The sequence below is a fragment of the Crotalus tigris genome, unplaced genomic scaffold (genome assembly GCF_016545835.1).
Source record: "Crotalus tigris isolate CLP2741 ecotype Arizona unplaced genomic scaffold, ASM1654583v1 scf7180000017585.4430047, whole genome shotgun sequence".
NCBI classification, from domain to species: Eukaryota; Metazoa; Chordata; class Lepidosauria; order Squamata; family Viperidae; genus Crotalus; species Crotalus tigris.
Genome location: NW_024096493.1, coordinates 2384956 through 2410252, shown reverse-complemented (window position 1 = coordinate 2410252; position 25297 = coordinate 2384956). Strand labels below are relative to the sequence as shown.

The following is a 25297-nucleotide window of genomic DNA, read 5'->3' as shown; positions in this document are numbered from 1 at the left end:
TATTTACTCAGAGAACAAGTTGTTTATAAAGCATTGCATGTAGAATACTTTTTGGGCTGGAAAAGCTCCCAAACTAAAAAAGATGATAATAAAAAATATTCAGATATTTTCAGCAAAATATATTCTATATCCTAACCAAATTCTTTTCCAAATGTTATGACTGAAAAATTAACTTTTAATATGTCAGGACTGAAAAACTTTTATGATGTCTTTCATATGAATGGACATCACAAGCAGAATAAAGTTGCTAACCACCAAAGGCAACTGCAGAAAGGACAGACTTTTCTCCCTAGACAGCCTAGACCAGGGGTAGGCAACCTTGGCTCTTTTATGACTTGTGGACTTCAACTCCCAGAATTCCCGAGCCAGTCATGCTGGCTCTGGAATTCTGGGAGTTGAAGTCCATGAATCATAAAAGAGCCAAGGTTGCCTACCCCTGGCCTAGACCTAAAGTTTTCTATCCACTTTTTTTCCGTGCATAATTGGAATTCAGAATATATGAAAAGCTCTACGGTTACTGCACCTAAAGCAGTGGTAGACAACCTTGGCGCTTTTATGACTCGTGGACTTCAACTCCCAAAATTCCTGAGCCAGCCACACTAAGGGGAAAGGGAGAGGTTTCCAAGCTGAGCCATGCTGGCTCAGGAATTCTGGGAGTTGAAGTCCACGAGTCATAAAAGAGCCAAGGTTGCCTATCCCCGACCTAAAGCATTAAGAACCATTGTAAATCTTCCTGTTCAGCTCTCTTAGATTAAAAACTGTCCCTTCCATCCTTGTTTCTGAAATATTCTTCCTTCAGAGTCTTTTTTTTAATACTCTGTACTAGGGGTCTTTTACGACTTGTGGACTTCAACTCCCAGAATTCCTCAGCCAGCATGCCTGGCTGAGGAATTCTGGGAGTTGAAGTCCACAAGTCATAAAAGGGCCAAGTCTGAAGACCCCTGCCTCTATACTTTGTCCTCTCCTCTTCAGCCTCAGGGGCCTAGGTTCCCTGGGCAAGCCATTTTTCTTTCTGCAAGTTCAGGTTTTGTTTTGTGAAAGGTTTATTCACAAATTAGCCAAGTTAACAATTTCCCTTTCATTTCACAGAAACCAAAGTGCAAACTCCTTCCTTTTCTGAGCATTTCAAACCATTACACTCATTCAGACAGCGTCAAGGTATCATTACCATAGGCATAATGCAGAACAAACATAAAACCAAAATATTGCCATAAAGGCATGCCTTATAATAACAGGCTGTTAGTACAGTAATATCATGGGATGAGAATATCAAGGAAACAGAGTTTGAAAGCAAGGGTAAAAAATATATTTTCTCCATTAAATCCTCTTGAAAGTAAACAACCAGTCCTGTTTCCATTTCCCGAGAAAACAGTTCCGTTTTCACAGAAATATTTTGTCATTAACTGAATCTATTTATTTTACTCATTTAAATGTTTTTACATAGATATATATTACAAAGTGAAATCAAAACAATTATTTTATACCAAGAATTTTAAAATACATTGGTAAAATATAAAACAAATATTCTAATCATTCTTTGTAATTCTGCTGCTGTTTTGCTAAAGACCCTAGCAAATACTCATGGTTATGTGAATTAGAAGATGCCTTTAGCAACTCATTTATTAAACAGTCAGTTCCTTCAGAGGAAATGGTAAGAGTCATTATCCTACCAACAATGAAAAAAAAAATCCAGATGTCCATCCTATGCAAAATGTTCAATAGCTGTTGTTGGACATTCACTAGCTGTAAACACATACAGTATTTTCCCTGGAATACAGCAAGTAGGACAGACATCTCTAATTGCTTAATCAGTCAATATTTTTAATTTTAAAAGTCTAAGTATAGAACCTATCACACGCAGTGACAATCAATGGGAAATATGAAGCTAAAGGAGGCAGCTATTCAGTCTGCCGAATTTTGAGATTTGCGAAAGTCTAAAAGAAATGTGTTTTGGTTAAAAAGATCAAAGAGCTAGATGAATACTCCTGAATATTTTAGGAGTATTAAGTATTTAAAAAAGTTAGGGAATGTTGAATGTTAATTAGAAAGAAAACGTGAAACTTGGAGGAGAAGGGAAAAGAATGCATTTATTGAGTCAAAGTGATCCTTTTATAAGGAAGTTTATAATTTATGAACTCAACAATTTACATATTGCTTCCCAATCCTAGTCCTTTTACCAACAATCAAGACCCAGATTATAAAATATTAATATATTCACCAGAACTAAACTGGATTAAAATTCTTGGGTTTAGTAACATGACATATCTTGCACTAACACATTCACAAGGATGTATGCACCAACTAAAGTTAAGGATGCTGAACTCCCACTGATTCCATTTCATAACTGCTTTGCATATCAGCCCTACCCTTTTTTAGCACAGGAAATAATTACTTCAGCATAGAAGCCAATGCAACTGCATATATTAATACTATAACATAAATCTAGAGTGTTGCTATGGTGCTGTTGTTCTGTGTTGTTCTGTTTCTGACTTAGCACAGGGATGGGCAACTATGACTCATTCACGACCTGTGGACGTCAAGTCCCAGAATTCCTCAGCCAGCCTGGCTCAGGATTTCTGGGAGTTGAAGTCCACAGGTCATAAAGAGGCTATAGTTGCCCACCTCTGATTTAGCATAAAGAGGGATTTTAAAAAGAAGCTATTCTAATAATGAGTTACAGTTGAGCGGTTATTGAACTTATGCAATATGCTAAAAAAACTAGAAGCACAAATGAATCCATCTGCCTTAACCAGGAATAACTATGAGTAGCTATGGCCTCCTTTTGTCTGTAAAGATACTTAAATCAAATAACTGTCCCCAAACTTTGAAGACACTAACACATTTCAGTGTTTTCTCAACTTCAAGCTAACATTGTTTCATTGGACAGAGTGGAAAAAAAACTCAGATTCATAGCTGTCATGTCTTCTATAATGCGCCTTATCAAGTTGTAAAGAACCACATTATAATTCCCTATCTGGCCAAATAGCCAAACATTTATTTTGCACAATTTTGTTTCCTTGAATGGGACTAAATTTTGTTACATTGTTTGCAAAACTAAACATGCTATGATTATCTTAATAACTTAGCTCTAAATTTTTACTGACTTATTTTATTTGAAATAGAGACAGTTATATTGCTTTAATTATTGGTCTACCTATAGAATTTTGGTCAGTGACCATAATAAAAATTATTTTCATATGAGTCTTAAAAGATCCCCCTAGGACACAGTATTGTTCAATTTTTCACTCTGTTGGGGACAGAACTCCAGTATTTGAAGGCAAAATTGGCAATTTGGACCTTGAAAAATCTCTAAGAGGGAAGAAATAATAATAAATCTTTCAGCAAGGCAGAATGAGTTGAGAGTATCCCTCCATAACATTTCAGACTTGCTATAAATTAACTCCCTTCTATTGTCCAGTAGGAGAGATTTTCTCTAAAACCCTGGAAAATGTCAGAGATATGAGAAAGTATTTCCATTCTTGCTTCTACCCTGCAAGACCATAATCTTATTTTAGGATTGTTCTTCTGTAACAATTTTCAGTTGGACATTCCCAGTATTAGGGTAAACAAAATAATAATATGGAAGAAAGCCTTTGGCATCTAATCAAATATCCAACAACCTCTCTTAGTATCTTTTCTTCCTCAATGTAGAATATATGTAGACTGGAAACTAAGATTGAAATAATAACGTCAGTAATTAAAGACAATTAATATTGCCCTCATTGCCTAATATTGAAAATTAACATTTTATTATTCCTTTTCTGTGTTTCTCATTTCATTAGTGTACTTTGCCTAACGCTGCCAGCCCTGTAAGAAAATAACACAAGTATGTGTACAATACAGGTACACATCCTCAACTTACAATAGTTCAATTTAGTGACCGTTCAAAGTTACAATAGCACTGTAAAAAGTGACTTATGACTCTTTCACACACTTAAATTCATATCTCTTGGCAACTAGTTCATATTTATGACGGTTGCAGTGACCTGGGGTTATGTGCTGAGCTTTTGTGACCTCCTGACACGCAAAGTCAATGGGGAAGCCAGATGCACTTAACTACCTTGCTACTAACTAAACAATTGCAATAATTTGTTTAGCAAAATAAGGCAAAACTCACTTAACACATGTTTCACTTAGCAAAATAAACGTTGGGCTCAGTAAGTTGCGGTCGTAAGTTGAGGACTTACCTGTATGTGTACAATTGAAAAAAAGATCTGTATTTCCTAACAATTATAGCCACCAGATGGCAGTGTTGAACTATCTGTACTCTACTCTGGCAATCTTGTTTTTTTTTTTTTCTTCTAGAATTAAATGTTGCAGTCAGAAAGTTACCTTTCTACTTCAACCAACCCAGAGCCACTGAGGAGGAAGGAAGCGAGACAGAAGAAGCAATATCAAATTAACTGGATTAACTGAAGCCCAGCCTTGCTCTATATAAAACATGATTCCCCTTAATATAATTAAGTTGCTTCTCTCAATTTTACATATCCTTTTCCTTTCTACTACTTTCATTTTAAGAGAACAGTCTATGCAGTTTTTTAGACAAGGAATATGTTTGCTAAATGTAGTGAAGATGGAAGATGTAAAGAGACATCCAAGTATAATCAAAGCAAAAGATACCAAAACCAGGCATTCAAGTGTATAATATTCAAATGTATGTCTCCAATTCACCTATGAGAAATACATAAGTTTTAATCTCAGATACATAATGAGTAGTACTCCATTACTAACATATTCTGAAAACTAAGTAACATTTTCTCAAAACCTTTAAAGGAAAAAAATCTTCCACAGCAAATGATGCATCAAACAAGCCCTCGAGATTGCTAATGGATTTTAATAGCAGCTATTACAGCATAATAGTACGTTTTCAGTGGCTATTTGTTGATCTTTTTTTTTTCCAGTTTACAAGATTTTTATGTCTAATCCAGCAAACATCCCTCAATTATTTATAATCATTTGGTTCAACCTACAAATAAATGCCACAAGATTCTCTTTCTTTCTTTCTTTCTTTCTTTCTTTCTTTCTTTCTTTCTTTTTTTTTTTTTTTTTTTTGCCAAATTGGCAACCCCAAAAGCTATGCACAAACTGGAGGAATAAGAGGAGAACATGTACTCAGCTGCTGGAAACATAAAAAGAGTGTTGGGAAAACTTACCAGCAGCCATCAGTGAGTTGTATGAGCAGCAAAGAAACAGACGGATAAGAACAGGGGATACAGCTGCTTACACGTAAGCCTCTCTTTATTTCTTTGGCTCTGGTATCCATATGCAGTGGTAAAGATTGTCAGCTAATAAATAAACAGTCATGTAGTAACTCTTTAAAGAGGTACAGTTCCATGAGCCTCCTCGTTATAAAGGCCATATTTTCCTTTATGTCAAAATACCTAAGCAGTTTCCCCACAATAAATCCCCCAAACAACTCCCCCCCAAGTAATATTCACTCAAAATAAAAACCAAGGCTAATATTCCAAAACTCTGTTATTTCTAAACATTAGACTCTAATAATTCTCAATATTTCATGCAATCTGCATTCATTACAATCGTGCTTTAGCCTGACCTTCATCTACTCATATGCATCCATCTGTTGGGTTTTTAATCATCTCAAGAAAAGTTCTGGAGTCACTGGAGGTTTTAAGAAGAGACTGGGCAGTCACTTGTCTGAGATGGTGTATGTTCTCCTGCTTGAGTGGGGGGCTGGACTAGAAGACCTCCAAGGTCACTTCCAGCTCTATTCTATTCTTGTTTGCTATCTTAGTTATTTACAGTTTCTAAAAATGATGGAAACTTTTGAAACTCATACAAAGAGATGCAACTTTTGACAAAATATTTTAAGCAATGAAACTTAAAGAACATAATGGGCTTTTGGAAAGAAGATTATCTGCAGACTGTCATATAATAAAAAGAATTCTTTTTAATTTTAAAAGTGTAAAATATTGAATTCCATCAGACATGAAACACTGGATTAATGTCACTAGTTCAGTAATTAGATACTGTATATTGAAAATATTAAATTAATGAGCTATTGACATTAGTCCAGTGTGAGAATGAGTTGTTACGTTTCATATGAAAACAGTTTGAAATGCCTTTGTGCATTTCGGGTTATTGTTTGACTATCTCTGGATATGAATATTTGCTTTGAAATTATGTTTTCTGGCCACTGTGGCTGCAACTTTCCAGAGAAATATCATCTTACATAGTATGCTTCTTAAGGTTTTGTCTAAAAAGTGGCTTGGTGTTTGGGGGGTTATATACATTGAGTTCCACTGACACAGTAGCAGATTTGAAAGTATTAGGTATACAATAGTGGCCAAAATTGTGGAAACCTTTTTGGAAAAGTGTATTTTTGAGGTTGATGCTAATAACACCACTTTTTTTGGAGTAGTACCATAAAATTATATATCAATGGAAAGATAATTTAATCAAGAATGTAATGCAACAAAGTTTGTTTAATTATCTGTACTGTATTCTATGAAAAGCTATAGCCAAATAACCAGAAAAAGGAAGCACAACTTGCTTAAGTTGATATCAGGTAGCTTTCCTTCATCTGATTGTAGCCAATGAGCATGAGTGTTTAGAGAGCCAATCAGGTATCATTTTGTTTTGGCAATGAGCCAACCAGATCACAGTAGGATTCAGTTATTGATATCATGTATTGAAGCTGAGAGAAGGACATTTGTCAGTGTGTTATGTGATCGCTATCAAGTTGGTTGGGTTTTTGTGTGTGTGTGTTCTTTCATTTAGTGAGCTTATGAAATGTAATAAAATTAAAGTAATGGTGCAAAGAGTTCACTGGGTGCCCAGAAAGTGATGTAAAATAGTATTATTAAGTGAATAAGACTACAGTTATAAAGAAATTAGAAAAAAATGGTGGAAACTTAACCAAAGGTGGCATTTCTATTGTACACTTTTCCCAAAAGGTTTCCATAATTTTGGCCACTACTGTACTGTAAGTTGCATTGCATCAGTGCAATGCCTGGTAATGATAGGTTGAGAAATTGCAATGCTCTTTTTTGTTGTTGTTATTTTTTTATGGATACAAAGCCACTATGAGACCATGGTTTGAATTTCAGAGTAGGGCCCATAGGAATCCTAGGCAAGAAATTCCTTTTCAGTGTGCTTTACCTAATGGCATTCTTGCACTGATAAAGGGAAGAATACATACACATTCCTGAGCTTCTTGGAAAAATAGTGTATGAATAGTGGTATGAATGATTGATAATAAACGTTCACTGATTAAATGAATTATTAAAAAATAAATCTACATTTGCAGAGATTGTAAAACTCCATGTTTTTATTATATGTCATTCTTCCATGTGCCTAAGAATGGTGATGCTAACTGTATTCATACTGATGGAAGTAATTACCCATTATGCCAAAAGTCTCAACAGTCAAATAATGAATGAAAATATTATCATGAAAGGCTGGTTTCAATTCCCATCATAAAAAATAACAAAAATTGACTGCAATTTCCGTTATAGTGACGACCACAGTAAACACATGAACCATTAATATCTCAGGATTGTTTTCAATTTTTCCTAAAGTGGATCCCAAAATTAGGTATAGTTCTTCATGCATTATTGAACTTTTTCATATGCAACCTTAAGTATTTAATACTGATAGCTAAATTAAGTCAGGTTATACTGGATTGAGAAAGATATCTTTCTGCTACATTGAAATGTAATAAGATTTCCAAATTTACTATCTATGTTCTACTAAATATTGAAACAAAATAAAAATAACAAGAAATTGTCCTTGATCCTCATAAATATCCTATTGTCTAAAATGACTTATTTCAGAAAAAAAATGGGCTCAGATTATTGTACACTTCATCAACTTCTCAGCATGTTGGATAATGAATGTTTCATTTACATTGCTAATTGACAAGCCATGGTTCCTTCAACCTCTAACCCTTAAGATTTATCACATTATCACCATATGTCAATATAATTGCACTTTCCAGTTTTAAACAAAAAAGAAAGCTTGGGCAAAGGAACTTATTAATGTAAAAGGTATCAAAAGAATAATACTAAATGTAGATATGAGTTCATGAAAGGTCAATAGTAACATTTAGCTTTTTTTAAAAAAAAATTCTCACATTCTTCCTTAGCAAATATAGGAAGTTAAATTAGAATATTATGATAAAACTTTAACTGAAACAGAAGAGTTACTTAATTTTCAAAGAAAGGATGTCTTTCATAAAAGGTGAAAAGGGGGCAGATTTAAGGTAGAAGATGAAAGTCTATGCTTATAAAGTTGTTAAGAATTTAAAATATGTGTCTCTGCTGATAATACAGGTGCAACCTCAGTACTTAGTTTTAGAGGCCTGAACATCCAAAGTTGAGTATTATCAGGTTTGTCAACATAGGTCTACATTCAGGGTTACCATAACAGATGTCTGAGATGCATGAAGAGGGAATAGCAAAATGAGAGGAGTTGACAAAAAGAAACTTGTAGTTTCTCCCCTAGTTTGTATGCTGATAAACTGAATACTTTATAATTGACCATATCTACCATGTTAGCCATTTCTGTGTACCTAAGCTCCCTATCGTATCTACTTTATGAGAATAGTCCACAACACTTTCCCCATTACATTTGCTAATGTAATAGAACAACTGGACAGGAAGTGGGAGAGAGAATAATTCTGGCTCGTACATGCTAATGCACTTATAATGTATTTTATTTTAAGTTTGTGATTCTTTATCTTTCATTACAAATTACATTCAGCAGGCATAAGAGGGGATTTCTATATTGAACCGATTATAACTACTGGGTCTATCCTGAACCCAGCTGCTGACAAAGATAAATTTGTACTGTTGCAAAGCAATATCCAATGAGAGAAAACCTAAGCAAGAGCCACTGAATCTGGATAGAAAGCTCTTAAGATTAACACTCAGGTTCCCAAAGGGGATTTGCAATCCCACCTCTCAGTCCAACACTGCACTTCACAAAAAAATGTGCTTGAGTTACACCAGAGAGGATGTTTACAGCTAGATCTTTAAGGCAAGCCAAAGGAAATGATAAAACAAGGCCACAAAAGTATTACATAAATTTCCATTTTCTCCGAAAGAAGAATTTCACATTTAAACCCAGTAGATAGCAGCAAAACTATTATGGAAGCGCATGCATAGGGAACAACTGAAGCTAGCCTCCACACAGCTATTGTTCATGAGCATCAGTCCTAAAAATCTTGACATTACTAGCATAAAAATATTTCAGGTTAAATGTTGCCATCCCTAGTCACCCAATAGTTTTTGGAACTAGTAAAATATCTCAGTTAGGAATGGGTGTTACAAAACCTATCAATTTACATTTAAAAGCTGCTATTTTTGCTTGAGAAGAACAGAAAGACAAGAAAAGCGTTTAACAACATAGATCAAACTGTGCATTTGATGATATGAGTTAGATATATGCATATTTCAGTTGTCCGTTTCCAGCTGCTTTGCGGCATCAAACTTTTTTTTTATGTTAACTGATCACATTATTATCACATTTAGAGAAGAGTAATGGCATAGGGTGTTGATACATCATTGGCAGCACAGAGCGCTATTTGAAACATGTTTAGTCTTTGCATTTCTAATAGTAGGCCAGAGATGCATGAATTTTAGCATTAAGCTGATGTTTCCTGATACAGTATAAAATGATTAGCACAATAAATGAATATATTGTACTGTAAGTTCCATAGAAAATGCCTTGTGCCATGAGGAAAGATTAAGAGAGTAATCTCTTCTCAATAGCTAAAATGGCCCAAATTTTGTTTTGATATTACTCCACCATACATAATATTTTGAAATAGCAGCAAGGGCAACAAATGTGACTTTTAAAATATAATAAAAATATAAAACTTTAGTGAGGTTCTACTGAGCCTTAAACAAAACCAAAAATCCTGAGGGATAAAACTTGAAATCAGCTCAGCAAGCAGGCATATTGGACTAGAAATATTAACTGATTAGATCAAATCTGGAAGAACAGAACAGAACAGAATAGAATTTCAGTTCCCTGGAAAAGACATAGGTAATGACAAGTCTTCAAGAGCCTCATATATTAAATTTTTAACTGCAAGGCTCAACTATTAAATGTTACAATGGCAGCATCTGACATTCAAAGAGAAGATCCAGTAATTAGGATTGTAAGTGCCTAAAGATGAAGTGATCCAGAACTGGGATTTAGAAAAGGCAAATTTTTATTATCAATAGCTTCCGTGAATTTAGCTACACAGCATACATAAGGACTAATAGTGCATTTACTGATGAAAAGGCATCAGTCTTTCTGCTAGGCAATCTGGGGATATTAAGTAGCATGAAGGGCCTGTTTTCAGCTACCTGAGACCACATTAATTCCAAAGAAAGATGGGATGCTGAAGATTAACTCTTACTGTATAAACCCCTAAAAGGGATTGATTCCTGGTGAAATGTGCAAATCAGATCCTGCCTCTCCCTGTTATGAACCCTTTTTATGTATGACCCTAATATAAAAACCTAGTTATTATGATACATCCATAAGGAATAGAATTAGATCAGTAAATGTATGCTCAGGAGAAACAGCAGCCAAAGAAGGAAAGGTCAGCAAGGATCCATAGCAAAGGAAGAAATACATGCTATATAGACCTGTTTACTATAACATGGCAGCAACAATAAGAAAAAAAAAAGGAATATAAACCTTTAACCCTTTCGGTTCAGGTAGCAATTTCTGCAGTCTGCTTCCAGCAAGTCCGATCCCCAGAACAGAAATGGCATGCCATAAAATCTAACTTTTACTTTCTTTTCCAATGTATGATAGACCAAAAAGTCAATAGGTTAATTTTTTTATTGGAAATATTGGAATGATGCGATTTGGTCATCTTAGCTTCACATTACATGGAATCATTATAAACATAAAATATATTCATGTACTTAAGCAGTAAACATTGGCATCCTGCCTTGTTATGAAGTTCATTGCCTTGAACCACAGTGATGTCTGAATATAGTGTTCCAAATGTGCTTTTTTCACCCCAAAAGGCAACTGGAGTTCCTTGGGTTTTTTCCCCTTTGAAAACATTTTGCTTCTCATCTAAGAAGCTTCTTACATTCCCCACCAGCTAGAACTGAAGAGGTATCTTGGACAAGAAGTGAAACACTTTCAAAGGGGGGGGGAGACCAAGAAAGTCCAGTTGCCTTTAAAAAAAAAAAAGCACCTTTGGAACTAACAGGGTCTTGATGGATAAAAACGGAGAACACAATACGTGACCCTGTGAAGTCCTTGCATGAAGAATGGAATAAAATTACAAGAAGTGTGTATGTGCTTATATGCAGCAGCACAATAACAAAATTACCCCTCCCAAAATGTTGCCTGACTTCCTACAGACTTTGGGAGGAATGGAAGCCATGCAACTGGTAAGCTTGTACAAATCATAGAGCCATTACATAATCTGGGAAAAATCAATAGACAGGGACAGTGAGAAGATCCATCCTCAGGACAAATAACATAATTCAGTGGCAGATGTCTACATGTACAGTGGATATTTTAGTCAGGGGCATTCACAGCAAGCTGGATTTTTGTCAAAATCATGGAAATATAAAAGGGACAGCTATGCCCATGCCACCATTTTGCCATTTGCCCTTCCAATAATCCCCATGATTTCTATGCTGATTTTTCTTTTTATATGGATTTCCAAAGAATCCCCACCCACCCCCAAACAACATGCATCATGTAGAACCATAATTTGTTTAACCATGCTTTATTATATAAACCAAAGTTAGTTATGTAGACATATGTTAAGCTATAAAACATGGCTTATAATTACAGTACAATGACTAGGTTCAAGAACAATGACTAGTAAGCTGACTAAGCTGGCTAAATTCCTGGTTATCTATTACTTTTATGCATGAGCAAAGCAATGAAGTATCACTTTATTGTAAGAACAAATGGATGTTTCACATCCATTTTAGTAATTATCTAAATTGAAAACAGATGATTATGAAAATGTACAGACCCTGTCTCAGAAAGCATCACATTTTTAAGCCTATGCAGATGTGGTATTTATCATTACAGATGTGGGTTTTAATTTGACCTAGAGCATCAACAATATCACAGCTACCATCTTCCATAGTGGTACACAGGTTTAAACAATAGCCTCGTGAACAGAAGGTATTTGATAATGGATCTCTGCCTGCCCCATTTATTCTTAGAAGGTGATTACTTAACTAGGAATACATATGACAGGAAAAACTCAAAGTATACTTCCTGCTGTACAACAGATGCATCACAACATCACCTATAGGCAAAAATTATCTGATACTTGAAAATAAATTTATGAGTAGAATATTTTCAAGATCCAAAAACATGATATATGTTCTTTTACAAAGAATGCAATTAAAATAATATCTATATACACACTGCAAATGTAGTACAGATAACACATTCATTTAAGCCCATTTATGCACATTAGTAACACACCATGTGGCAGAAAGACTAGGACTACAAGAAGACCCCTTGGCGATTTATTTTATATTAAATCCCTAATGGCCTCTCCTTATCTTTGCAAAAATATGCACAGAAGTCCAGACTATGCAACCATTGAAGTGAATGGTTATTTATTTGCTAAACAAAAACTCTATGTTTAATGTTCCTTAGACATAAGGTAGTCTGCAAAAGTCACATTCCTACAGCTCCATACATCATTTATTTTTCGTATCCTATGTCTTTGTAAGAAGCATCTGGAGAATTTTTTTTTACAAAGCCTGAAATGTATTCCATGTGCCATTACTAAAATATTAAAGAGTACCTTACTTTTATTGGATTTTCTAAATTGAAATCTAATTTCTATAATCAGCCTGAACATAGTCCATAAAGTAGCGCTAAGACTTTGTACAATTTAGATATTATTAAAACTCTTTGGCATGACTTTAATTGGGCAAAACGGTATATCATAGGGCAATAACTGTTGAATCAAGTTATCTCAAATGGGCTAATTTACAGAATACATCCAAAATCCAGAACCCATGATTTGAAATTTGGCAAGTTTTGCAAAATATTTTAGGATATAAAACATTTTAAGACATAATACAAAATATTACATATAACATTTCATGTGGCCATCTCCTGATTTTTGATTCAACGTGAACTATTTTCAAAGCAGATACATCCCTGAATAGCTGTCTGAATTTTTAAGAACTTTTCCAATGAAGGCACTGGAAAAGGCAATATATTAGAAGCTCTGCCATTGTTGAAAGCATTAAGGAATCTAGTCAATGGGTCACAGGTTGTGTCTAGCTGTGATCTAATACAAGGCTTCTCGTGTGATCAAAACTAAAAAAATAAACTCTTCTTATGTCCAGCTCAACTCCTGGTGATTTTATGTTCATAACAGTTTTCTTGGTAGCAATTATCGTCTGCAGTAGTATTCAAGAACAGTTTTCTACCAGAGATTTACACTTCTACTTTTCAAAACATCCCATCAATATTAAACAGATATATTTGACAAATTTATATTTTGTAATATTTCCCTCCCACCCACCCAAAATTTAAAACCAAGCAGAATGGCAGATATCAACACTGTAGTTCAATCTATAATGCTTAGCAACATGCCCAATAACAAATAATTTTAAATTCCAAAGAAATAAACATGCCAATCATAGTACGTGGTGCATATCTCTTAACCATGTAGCAGATACCATTATGATAAGTATGTATACAAAAATAATCAATCACTGATATCATGCATTTCTTTAACTGGAAAATTAGAAAAGCTGAAAATACTATATTATCTGGGTGAATAATCTTTTTCTTTTTTTCAAACAATACTTAATCCATGTTTCCAATTATTTTTAAGCAACTATATTATGGTTACGTTGGCTCATTGATACCCGTTACCTTTCTCTGCTTAGTTGCCTTATAGAACGTGCCCCCAACAATTGAAGAATTTTCTTGGTATAATGGCAGTTGCACTACTACTACAATCCTTCAACCTTGACAGCCATAGATAAGGATAGAGAGATTACAGAGGGTGAGCAATTGTGTATTATAAAATTAAAACCTTGTTTTGCCAATGCTGTTAGCTCTGAAATGTCTGGATTAGTTTTTCTGATCCTTATTATTTTCAAAACTTTAATTGGAGACAATAGAAGTTAATCTGGGACTTCTTACATGGAAACATGTGGTGAGCCATGTCTCTTTGTAAGATTAGGGTTGGGTTGCCCTTCGTTCATTACTATCTTGTTATATGTAGATAGATATGCACAACAGAGAAAATGTTCATAGATAATAAATCCTAGTTATAAGTCACCCTCTATGGCAATGCTTCCCAAACCTAGATAAACTACTCCAAATTGGATTAAACTGGTTTTTCTTTGGGTAAGGATGCATGAACCCATTCTCTATTTTCTACACAGAGGTTAAAGAAGGACTTTCTGTTAAGTGGTTTTGGATAATGAAGGCAAATGTTTAGGAATCACTGCTCCATGGATTTAGTCAGGAAATGCACCTACCAGGCCTTAAGGGGCTTTCTGCAATCTAGGATCTATGGTTTGGGTAGAATGATTCAGACCTTGTGCTTTTTGAGGATTATTTGAGAATATATTTCAAATGTTCACATTGGAAAAAGTTATTCTAGCAACACAAATTAAATCAAAAGAAATCCATCAACAGTTTTTAAAAAATCCATATAGCAATAAAAAAATATAAGAATTACTCTTCAGGTAATTTCAGGCACAAGCCTCCAGTTTCATTTTTCCTTACCTCTAAATTGATATATATGGTACTAACTGCTACTTTTATTTCTCCATCTGACACCTCTTTGAGATCCTTGACCAAAGCTTCCTCAATCCTTAGCTCTGTGGAACAGATAGAAAATTATTCATTTTTGCTTAAAATCATTTTTACTACGTATATGTTTGTGTACACACACATACACAAGAGTAGGAGTAAGATTTCTAATTTTCTTCCCAGAAAACATGATAATTCAAAAGCCCTTTGACATCAACAAGATTCATCTATGCTTGGTCCATCTTAGATAAAACTAGATGACCAGAAGTATCTATCAATGCACACATAATAGTAATATAAGGATTCTGATACAGAGGAATGAAGGAGGGGCAGCAGGTTTACAGGAACTTCACATTTACTCTGTAATCAGATCATATTTATTGTTTAATCTTTTACTCAGACCTGTTTTTGTGTAGAGATTCAGTGAATAGCAGAGAGAGCTGCAGTAGCATTGGGGTGTACAGAGAAGATGGAGTCCATATTGTGTTTGCATTTCAGGATTTTGAGACCTGGCTTTCAATATATTAAATATTTGATCTACTATATATCTATATCTATACCAACTTCCAGATATTTTCCCAAAGTATTATCTTCTGGTCCATTATAGTGGAAACATTTTTATGCAATAAAAGAACATAAGCTCTGTTATAAGCATTTTCAGAATTGCTGGTTCAAAATGGCTGGTCCTGAGCCAACATAAAATAAGCCAAATATATGGAGACATATCTTACATCTTGTGTTGTTTAGATTATAGCCAAAATTTTGACTAGGAACTAAGCCAGCAATTACTACTCATTATTCTAATAAAGACTGCATTTAATAAGAAAGTGTCAGACAGCTCAAATAAAGAATAAAGGGGAAAATTAAGGCAGTGCTGTACCATCAGCATGTAGCTGTGCTTCCTGAAGGAAAATGATAATGTCTTTTCGGGGTGAAAGCTCTGGGAATTTCTCCTCCAAACATGAAAGAACTTCTTCCTGTTCTTCAGGAATCCTGAGGGCATCTTCGTCCATGATTTTTGAGAGAATGCTCCCTGAAGTTTTTTTTTTTAAAGAAATTAGTTCATTAAAAAAGACAACTATTACAATTAACTTATTAAATAATGTAAATGATTATTAAAGAAATAGCTATCATTTGTTTTCATTCTTGATTATTCCCAGTAGTTTCTGTCACATTTCTTCACGTTAAATGTTTATCTTTTTTTAAAATATCTTTTTCCTACAGATGATCTTCTTACCACAAATAAATCATTTGCTTTTAATCTGGAAAAATGTATCTTCACAGTCCAGGGAATACAGGTAGTCCTCGACTTACGATCACAGTTGAGCCCAAAATTTCTTTGGCTAAGTGAGACATTTGTTATGACCTTTCTTGCCACAGTTGTTAAGTGAATCACTGAAGTTGTTAAGTTAGTAACATAGTTGTTAGGTGAATCTGGCATCCCCATTGACTTTGTTTGTCAGGAAGTTGCAAAAGGGGATCACATGATCCTGGGACAATGCAACTGTCATAAATACATGTCAGTTGCCAAGCATTTAAATTTTGATCACGTGACCATGGGGAAGCTGCAATAGTTGTAAGTATGAAAAACGATCATAAGTAACTTTTTTCAGTGCTGTTGTAACTTTGAATGGTCACTAAATGAATGGTTGTAAGTCAAGGACTACCTGTACTACAATTAGTGGTATGTGATCCCAGTAATTGAGAAGTTTTCTCTCAAGCAGAAATGTCCATATGCTTCTTGTTAACCTATGAGACAAACTATTGCCTAATTTTAAAATATAGCTAGTAATATAAAAATATCTATACGTGCCTAAAAGGGATTGCTTGATAATATTATAATACTGTACCAGTGCTGAGCTATGCAGAAAAACAAAGGGGAGGGGGGGAATCCTTAAAGCTACCTAATAATTAGCCTTCCTTCTAAGTGAACTAAGTATTTTTCCCAAAGTGTAATTTCCCCATCTACTGTATAATGTTATTAAAGTAATTTGTGCAAATAAGAATACGGCAACATATATTAATGGATGATATTAAAAAGCCATGGGACGTTTCTGAAGGTTAAATACCTGCATTTATGTATTATTTATTTATTAAATTTGTTGGCTGCTCAGCTCCAGAATGTCTCTAAATGGATTAACCTTTGAATTGCTAAGAGCTTTTGCATATTAATTGTTTCAGGTTTTCCACAATACCATCACAAAAGGAGACTTTTCATCATAAGAATATATACAGTATGACAGATCAGACTATTTTGCTATCTAGCTCAATAATGTTTCATGTCTCCAGACAGCAGTTTCCTTGATAAAACTTTATTTATTTATTTTACCACATTTCACTATTTATTTCTTTTAATTTACAAAGCTTTTGTACTTTGCACACCATCCAGCTGCAAATTTCTGTGGTTTAATTTCTATTCTTGTTTGAAAAAACACATCTCTTAAAACTTTCAGGATACACTATAGACATATGTATATACATTAGTGTAGCTTGAAAGAATGAATGAATGAATGAATGAACTACGAATTGTTTACATCAGTTCTGTAGTGAAGAACCAAAATTAACCATCCCTCATACCTGTTCAAAACAACTGCTATTTTCCATGTAGGGAGAAGCCAACAATACTGTACAAAAAAGTGTTTTGTAAACTACTTAAAGATTCAAAACGGCAGTAGGCCATACTTTTTCTATAGCTAAGGACAATTTTAGGCAATTTTAATGCTGAAATCTTTTCAATCCATATCCACCTACTCCCAGCAAACTAATAGTCTTCCACTGATCTATATAGCTCTACCTCTGTAAATGACTTTTTTGCAAAAATAGTATAATAGTATAATTTCAGTATAGATGTCCCACGTCATGTCTAGTTTGATTTTCAGGCAACACTCAACACAGTTGGAGGACATCAAGTTGCAGAATACATTGTAAGAAATAATCACCATTTGAAACGTTACTATAATCATTAGAAACAAATGCAGGTCGTGGAAAATTGTAAGTACTCCAAAAAGAAAACTACAATCAACACCATCAGAAATTGTACCTTCTGAAGTTACCAAACAATTATAAAATTTAGCTGAACACTGGATCGGTTGCAGTGCTTTCATTTTGCTATGTCTAATAATATCTACGATATTGCCCAGATTTTTGAATGATGCAATAGTGATCATAAATTATGGTTTCATATCAACTGGTCTCTAAGTAATTACAAATATAAAAGTCTGAAATGGTGTGGTTATCATTGTTTATAAATGAACATTGATGTCCAAAATGGCTTTAGACAGTTTAAACTATGTTACAAATCAAAAGGCCAAAATTATCCAACTCCCTCTACTGGATAATGTTCTGAGAAATAAGCTAAGAAAAAAGAAAAAATAGATAATATCAAATAGTTTAAACTATCATATTCAAATTACCAAGTAAAACAACAAAGGCTCATTACTTTAGAATTAAAGCTGACAAGAATATCCACACTGATTTGTGAGCTTAACTGTACATAATAAAGAAGATAAAGAAAACTGCTTCAATACAACCATAGTACCATGATTTAATTAATTTTATTTTAATTTATTACTTGTCAATACAATGTAAATCTGTTATTGAGAGTGAATTGAGCAATAATTGCACACCAGCTTTTGGCAACTAAGTTTAGAATATCAGTTAAGGTGAGATATAAATTCTTGGGCTAGATGACTTTGTACCATCAGGCAGCAGAGAGGATGCAAAGAAGCATCCAAACTTACTTGTTCTACTTTTCTCTTACTTAACCAGCCAGATGGTTCCTATAATGTTGCCTTCTGCCACTCTCCCTTTCCAGCCCAAATCTTGCTTCAAGCGGGGCTAGAGAAAGATATTTAGCTCAGGAAAGGCACATCATGACATCATTGTCATAGTGGGGAACTATTGTTATTAGCAGGCAAACAAGCAAGATAGGAGTGAGTTGAGCAGGAGATGGAAAGGGCTGTGGGCAAGGCACAGCAGAAATAAAAGAGGAATAGAAATTAGAGTCTAACACAGTGGTTCTCAACCTGTGGGTCGGGACCCCATTTGGGGTCAAACAACCATTTCACGGGGGTCGCCAAACAACGCAGTCCGCCATTTTTTCTCCATTTCCTTAGCTATGCTACTCCCTTTTATTCTATTGGCTTTTGAAAGCCAATAGAATAGACTCTCTTGAATAGAGTCTAATTCTATTGGCTTTCAAAAGCCAATAGGAATTGTCCAGGCTGTCTCTGCCCTGCTGAGCCCACCAAAAGTCCCATTCTGCAAACAGTGCTGCACCAGTTGAGTAGTCCTCAACTTACGACCGGTTGGGGGTCGCGGCATTAAAAAGGTTGAGAACCACTGGTCTAATGGATTTTTATTTTACAAAACTAGGGTTTCTAATTACCACACTGGATCAAATAATCTAGTTTTTTTTAAGTATCTATTAAAAAATAGAAATTTACATTGTATGTTACTTGCGATCGCATTGGTAACTATAAATCTTTTGTTGTGTAATTGTTCCACTGCAAGCAAGGTACAGGGAGAGGGATAAATATTATTACTGCCTACCATGTGAGTGCAATGTATGCACTGAACACCATAACGTACAGTATTTCAAATCTCAGTAATAGGGGCTAACAGCCTAATCTGCCATCCCATAGGTTTCCCCCCAAAAGTGTGAAGGAGTGCTCTAAGATCTCATAGCTGGAGACTGACAAAAATATAGATGGAACCAGTTTGAACACACCAACCAAATTGTACTAACCCAAGTGCAACTTCTTAGAGCAACTTATATAAGTCCCAAAGCAATAGCTGAAAGACATCAACCTCTTCTGCTTTTTTTTTTTTTTTTTTGCCATCAATCGTATTTCAGGACTGAGTGGCTCTAGATTTGGGGGCTTTCCGTTCCTGGTACTACATCAACTTTGATTCTGGATGGAGTTGCACTGCCCCATTATAATCCTGATATGCAACTTGGAAGTTCTTCTCAAGTCAAGTGTCCTGCTCAAAGAGCAGGTAGCAGTCATACCAGAGAGGACTTTGCATAGCCTTATGTTGTGCCGGTTCCTACATTGGGAATCTTTGCTCATAGTCACTTATTCCCTGGTGATCTTCCAGGATGTGAGTAGGGACTATTATAATATACTCTACATGGGTCCGCCCTTGAAAAGTATCCAGAAGCTTCAGCTAGAATGGCACACATTGTACCCTTGCTTCACAAATTGCATTAAATTGCAATTTTTGGGTTCAATTCAACGTCCGGGTTTTGATCTTTACAGCCCTTCATGGCCTGGGCCAGGTTATTTGAGGGACTGCCCCTTCCAAATTACATCTGCCCATCCCATCAAATCTGGCAGAAGGAATATGTTGCAGATCCTGTCTGCTAAAGAGCTACATCTGGCAGGACCCCAGAGGTGGACTTTCCTGCAAAGGTGCCTCTCCTTATGGATCAGTCAGGATCCATTCCTGTTAACTTTTCACACCCTTGAAGACTTGGCTATATCATCAGGCTTGGGGGTCCAAGGTCACACTCCATCTGTCACTCTCCCCTTGCCTTTTTTAATTGTAATATTACATTTTAGTTACAATAATTGTTTTTTATATTATTATTAGTTTAAAATTTTGGTGAACTACCCACAGTCACATTTTGTTAGATGGGTAGTTATGCAAATACGAATGAATGAGTATAAGTATGTAAGTGAAATTACACCATAATCCTGGAATGTTGGTACCTTGCAGACTAGGTTATCAGCATGCCAGGTGAATTTAACAGTCACAGAGTAATTCTAGTCATTAATATCTTTACAACACAGTAAAATAGAATCTGTAGTTCTTTTTATTTCTTGTTCCCAAAATATTAAAGATCTTAAGTTCTTTTTTTTTTTTAATTTTGGTGTCCACTTTCTGTTCCTACTTTCTAAGGAATGACTTCCACACATTTTTCTTTAACAATTCCACAACCCACAGATGTATTCTTGTTCCAAAGCCTAGGTCCTTCTCCGAGCTCATTTCTCAGCTGTTTTTATAACCATATAGAAAAAGTTAAACATCTTTTGTGAATCTGTTTCACATTTTAAACATGTAGGTTGTCTTCCCAAGCTCTTTAAAAAAAACATTTTTAACACATATATTCGGTACAAGCTGCTAAAAAAAAAATAACGCAGTCTCTGTCATATTATTTGACAGCTGTATGTCCTGTTTGTTCTACAGTTTACTTGTACTGTAATAATATTTTCCTCACTTAAATTTGTTTTATTTATGTTACAATCTGTGCACCTTGTGGCATCCTTTATGGCCTTATATAAACAAACAGAAGAGAATGCAATGGCTCAAGGTACTTGACAATCAGTTACCAAATGATATCCTTGACAGCTGGCTGCAGCCAAAAATGTAATGATTCAGCAATTTAATGGGTCCTCAGTTTGGCAAGAGTTCTGCAGTAGCCACCTCTGGGGAAATAAGATGTTACAGGTTCAGGTCTCCAGAAGGTTTTCTAATTGTTTGCTTCTGGCATAAATCCAAAACTGAAGCAGAGCTCAAGTAACAGCAGAGCCTGTCTTGAAGTATAGTGAATCTTGAGGCAGTTTTGCTGGAGTCTACTGGGAAGAATTAATTTATTGCGTAGATGGAGAATTGGCAAGAGTGCCACTGAAAAACAGAGCTTAAAAAAAAATACTTTAAATATGAAACCTACCTCACATAATAATTACCTCTGCACATATTATATTGGATTATTTTCTTAGTTTACAGCATTGCTTGTGGCAATGGCAGGCAAGCCCCATCTCTGTGCTTATTTTTCTGAATCATACTGATTCATATGTTTATTTTTGTGAATGTAAATTGTGTAGGCAGAGGAAGAAGGTCCATTTTTCTTAAGTCTGTTCACTCATTTGATTACATTGCTTCCTGTATTTGCTGCAGCTTCAGTACTGCTCTTCTTCCGTACCAAAGCTTGCTCAATTTCTTAACATGATTTAGCTCAATAGTAATCATACAGTGAATGTAATTATGCTATTCTCTGGAACAAATCAAATTTTGCAACTCCCGAACAAAATCTTTTCAAAATGAAGGCAAAGTTTCCAGAATAAGTTAAGCAATTCCTTGGCTCCCTTTTTAACCTCCCGTGACTCTAATTTTCCAGAGAAAAAGTATCTTGCAGGGCTGGTAAAATTATGGCAATTATTGTATATTCTTAGTCTTGTCTTTGCTTTTCAGTGATGTTCTTCTCACACTTCTTTTTTAAAAGGTAAGTTTTTCAGATTAAAAAAAAAGCCACACACAACTAGGCACCACATAAATACGATGCATAGAATAGCCTGAAGCACATGCTCTGTTAGAGAGAAGTTTCCTGAGGATGAGCTCCAGCAGAAGTCCAAAAGCTCTGAAGACTAAATCTCTGGTCCTGGTAACTAACCTAGATTGGATCCTGCAACAGTATCCTGGGATGTGTATATTTGCGTTCATTTGGTAAGTTTTTCACTTATTCATGTCTATGCTTCTAAAATTAATTATTATTTTACTTATTGCAGAAATGGCCCAACATCCTCTGTCTTATTTTTTTCCACTCATATAATCTGTATGTCTACTGGACACATACATCATCACCATGCAGAAACATTTGCCAGTTTTGCTGATATCTCTCTGCCGATTCTATCTGAATTGGGAAGAAACACTGTGCATAGACAATAATATCATAAGCAGCATGGAGGAAATGTTCAATTTTGTAATCTTGGGTGGGAAGAATAAAATAAGTAACAGTTTACTTCCAAAGTTGGATCGGTGTCGTCAAATTCCTTAACTTTGGCTATTTCAACTTTCAAAAAAAATGTTTTTGATTAATTTAATCCATAAGAGGAGAAAGCTAACATAGCATCCTATAACATTTCAAGGGTTAATTGAAGTATAATGGTATGACTTTACGTATTAAAGAAATTCTGCATCGGCACAAGTTGTCAAAATGGAATGGCAGACAAATGTAGATTAATATAACTGTTCAAAGGCATCATGCATATAGTTCTTAACTTACAACCATTTGTTTAGCGATTATTCAAAGTTACAACAGCACTGGAAAAAAATGACTTATAACCAGTCTTTGCACTTACTAAAGTCATGGCAGCATCTCCATGGTCATGCAATCAAAAATTCAGGCATCCAGCAACCGGCATGTAATAATAATTAATAATAATAATAATAATAATAATAATAATAATAATAATAATAATAATAATAATAATAATAATAAAGTTAGAAGGGACCTTGGAGGTCATCTAGTCCAACCCCCTGCTCAGGCAGGAAACCCTATACCATTTCAGACAAATGGCTGTCCAGTCTCTTCTTAAAAATTTCCAGTGTTGGAGCATTCACAGCTTCTGGAGGCAGGCTGTTCCACTGATTAATTGTTCTGTCAGGAAATTTCTCCTTAGTTCTAGGTTGCTTCTCTCTTTGGTTAGTTATGAGTTATGTAGTCACCATTTATGACTTTTCCAGCCAGCTCCCAATAAGCAAAATCAATGAGGGGGGCCAGATTTACTTAACAATGGTATGATTCACTTAACAACTGCAGTGATTTGCTTAACAACCACAGCAAAAAGGTCATAAAATTGGGCATGGCTCACTTAACAACTACCTTGATTCCAACTGTGGTTGTAAATTTAGGACAACCTGTATTACACTTCTTGTGGCATTATTTCCTTAATCCCACATATATCAAAAATAGAGCTATATGAGAGATACTTTGGTTCTTACCTGCAGCTGCCTTCACGTAACACTGGTATCTAACAATACAGCAAACACTCCAGCCATGCCTACTTTTAATATTCTGCATAATATGTGACAAACTCTTCACACCAGGGGTCCTCAAACTTGGCCACTTTAAGACTTGTGGACTTCAACTCCCACAAGTCCACAAGTCTTAAAGTGGCCAGGTTTGAGGACCCCTGCTTTACACCCTGCTTGTTTCTAGCAGCTTCCTCGGGTTTTTAAAAGGATTGTTAACCAGGGAATGGATCACAGTCTGACTGCATGAGGGGATCCAGAAACACTCCATTAAACTTTTCAGTATTTAATATAAAGAATCATCTCTCACCTCTGAGGAGATGAGCCAGTTGCTGAGTGATTAATTCTGGTGCCTTTCGGGCAAGCTCTTTTGCTACAAGACAGGAAGCAGATCCTAACAACTCATTTTGCTCTTCAGGGAGGATGACTTTGACAACCGCTGATTCTAAATTTTTATCTTCGCTATAAAAGAAAAATGTTAAAAATTGCTCATAATTTCATTTGCTCATAATTTCATTCTGTACAAGTAGTTTCTGGTCTGGTATTTTAACCACTACACCAATCATGCAAAAAAATACCCTGTTACAAATTAGTACACTTTTTGTGTGAAAACCTAGTAAAAGCTGGAGGCAAATGTTCCCTTAAAGGACATTCCAGGTTAAGATAAGGTATTTTTTCCCCAAAAAAACCTACAGTAGGAAAGAAAAATATTACTCTTAGTGTTGCTACTCCTCTCCTTTTGCTGATGCCATTTTTATAAAATGGACATTTAACTTAGGTTGCACACTTAATTCCAACTGAAATGTCATGCATCATTTTGTGATGCAAAAGCTTCAAAATAAAGTAACCAGTAATTTATCCAAGAATAAGATAAACTACAAGGAAAGAAGATGTCTAGAAGTACATGAATATGTCTATGGAGATTCTCCATCATCCAGGTCATAGTTGTTTGAAAAAGCACCTTTGGGATCTACATGAATCTATTCAAGCAGGGTTTGATAATAATAGTAATAATAATAATAACAACAACAGCAACAACAACAACGATGAATAAGGAATTCAGGATGATACCTTGTCAATGTACTGCTGTTCACCAGAGTAAGAAGCAATTTCCCTTCACTGTTCAGTTGATACAAATTGATTTCATCACGGAAGATATGGAGAGACTCTGGGATATTCAGCTCCTCCAAAATAAATCTAGTTTCTGGGTGGTAGCAGATTTCTCTTCTTGTTATATTCAGTACTGGCAAACATACGATGTTAGGTGGACTGACCTACATCAAGAGAATATCTGGAAATTAGAAAGCACTCCAATGGTGAGGATAACAGTTTCATTATGAACTGACACCACACCCTGAATCAAGTTTGCACTTCCATGAGAAATGTCTGATTCCTAGGAAAAATTTTCACTGCAACTTTATAGTTGACATTTTTTCCAGCCCAGAAACAGATGAAGTGGAATAGATATTATGCAAGCATCTTCATGAATAAAAACAGTACAATATAGGTTTATTATAATACATGAATATTAAAGCACCCAGTGCTCATGTCTGATAAAATCATATCATTCTAAAGTAACCAAAGATTTTTTCTCCAACAATAAATATATTAAGATACAATTTTACTCTAAATGCACAAAATAGACATATAATGATAAATTATGGTTTATTTTAAACAAGATTTATTGAACAAACCCTAGTGACCTGGTTCATAGATATATCTATGGGCCAAACCAAGAGGCCCAAAAAAGATACTATACCAGTCCTGGGAGATCAGTTTTGACAGCAAATTTCTTTTCAGTTGT

At 35.0% G+C, this 25297-nt stretch overlaps 1 protein-coding gene across 4 annotated transcripts in view; it reads right to left on the bottom strand.

The window, feature by feature from the left end:
* Positions 1–25297, bottom strand: part of PRUNE2 (prune homolog 2 with BCH domain) — a 110851-nt gene that overhangs the window by 64014 nt on the left and 21540 nt on the right. For all 4 annotated transcript variants that reach the window (XM_039361252.1, XM_039361268.1, XM_039361274.1 and 1 more), the window contains exons 3-6: positions 24565–24767; positions 23804–23955; positions 15617–15769; positions 14710–14804 (exon numbers count right to left, since the gene is read on the bottom strand). In XM_039361252.1, the coding sequence (XP_039217186.1) occupies positions 14710–14804; positions 15617–15769; positions 23804–23955; positions 24565–24767 (603 nt within the window). The remainder of the gene's footprint in view (positions 1–14709; positions 14805–15616; positions 15770–23803; positions 23956–24564; positions 24768–25297) is intronic.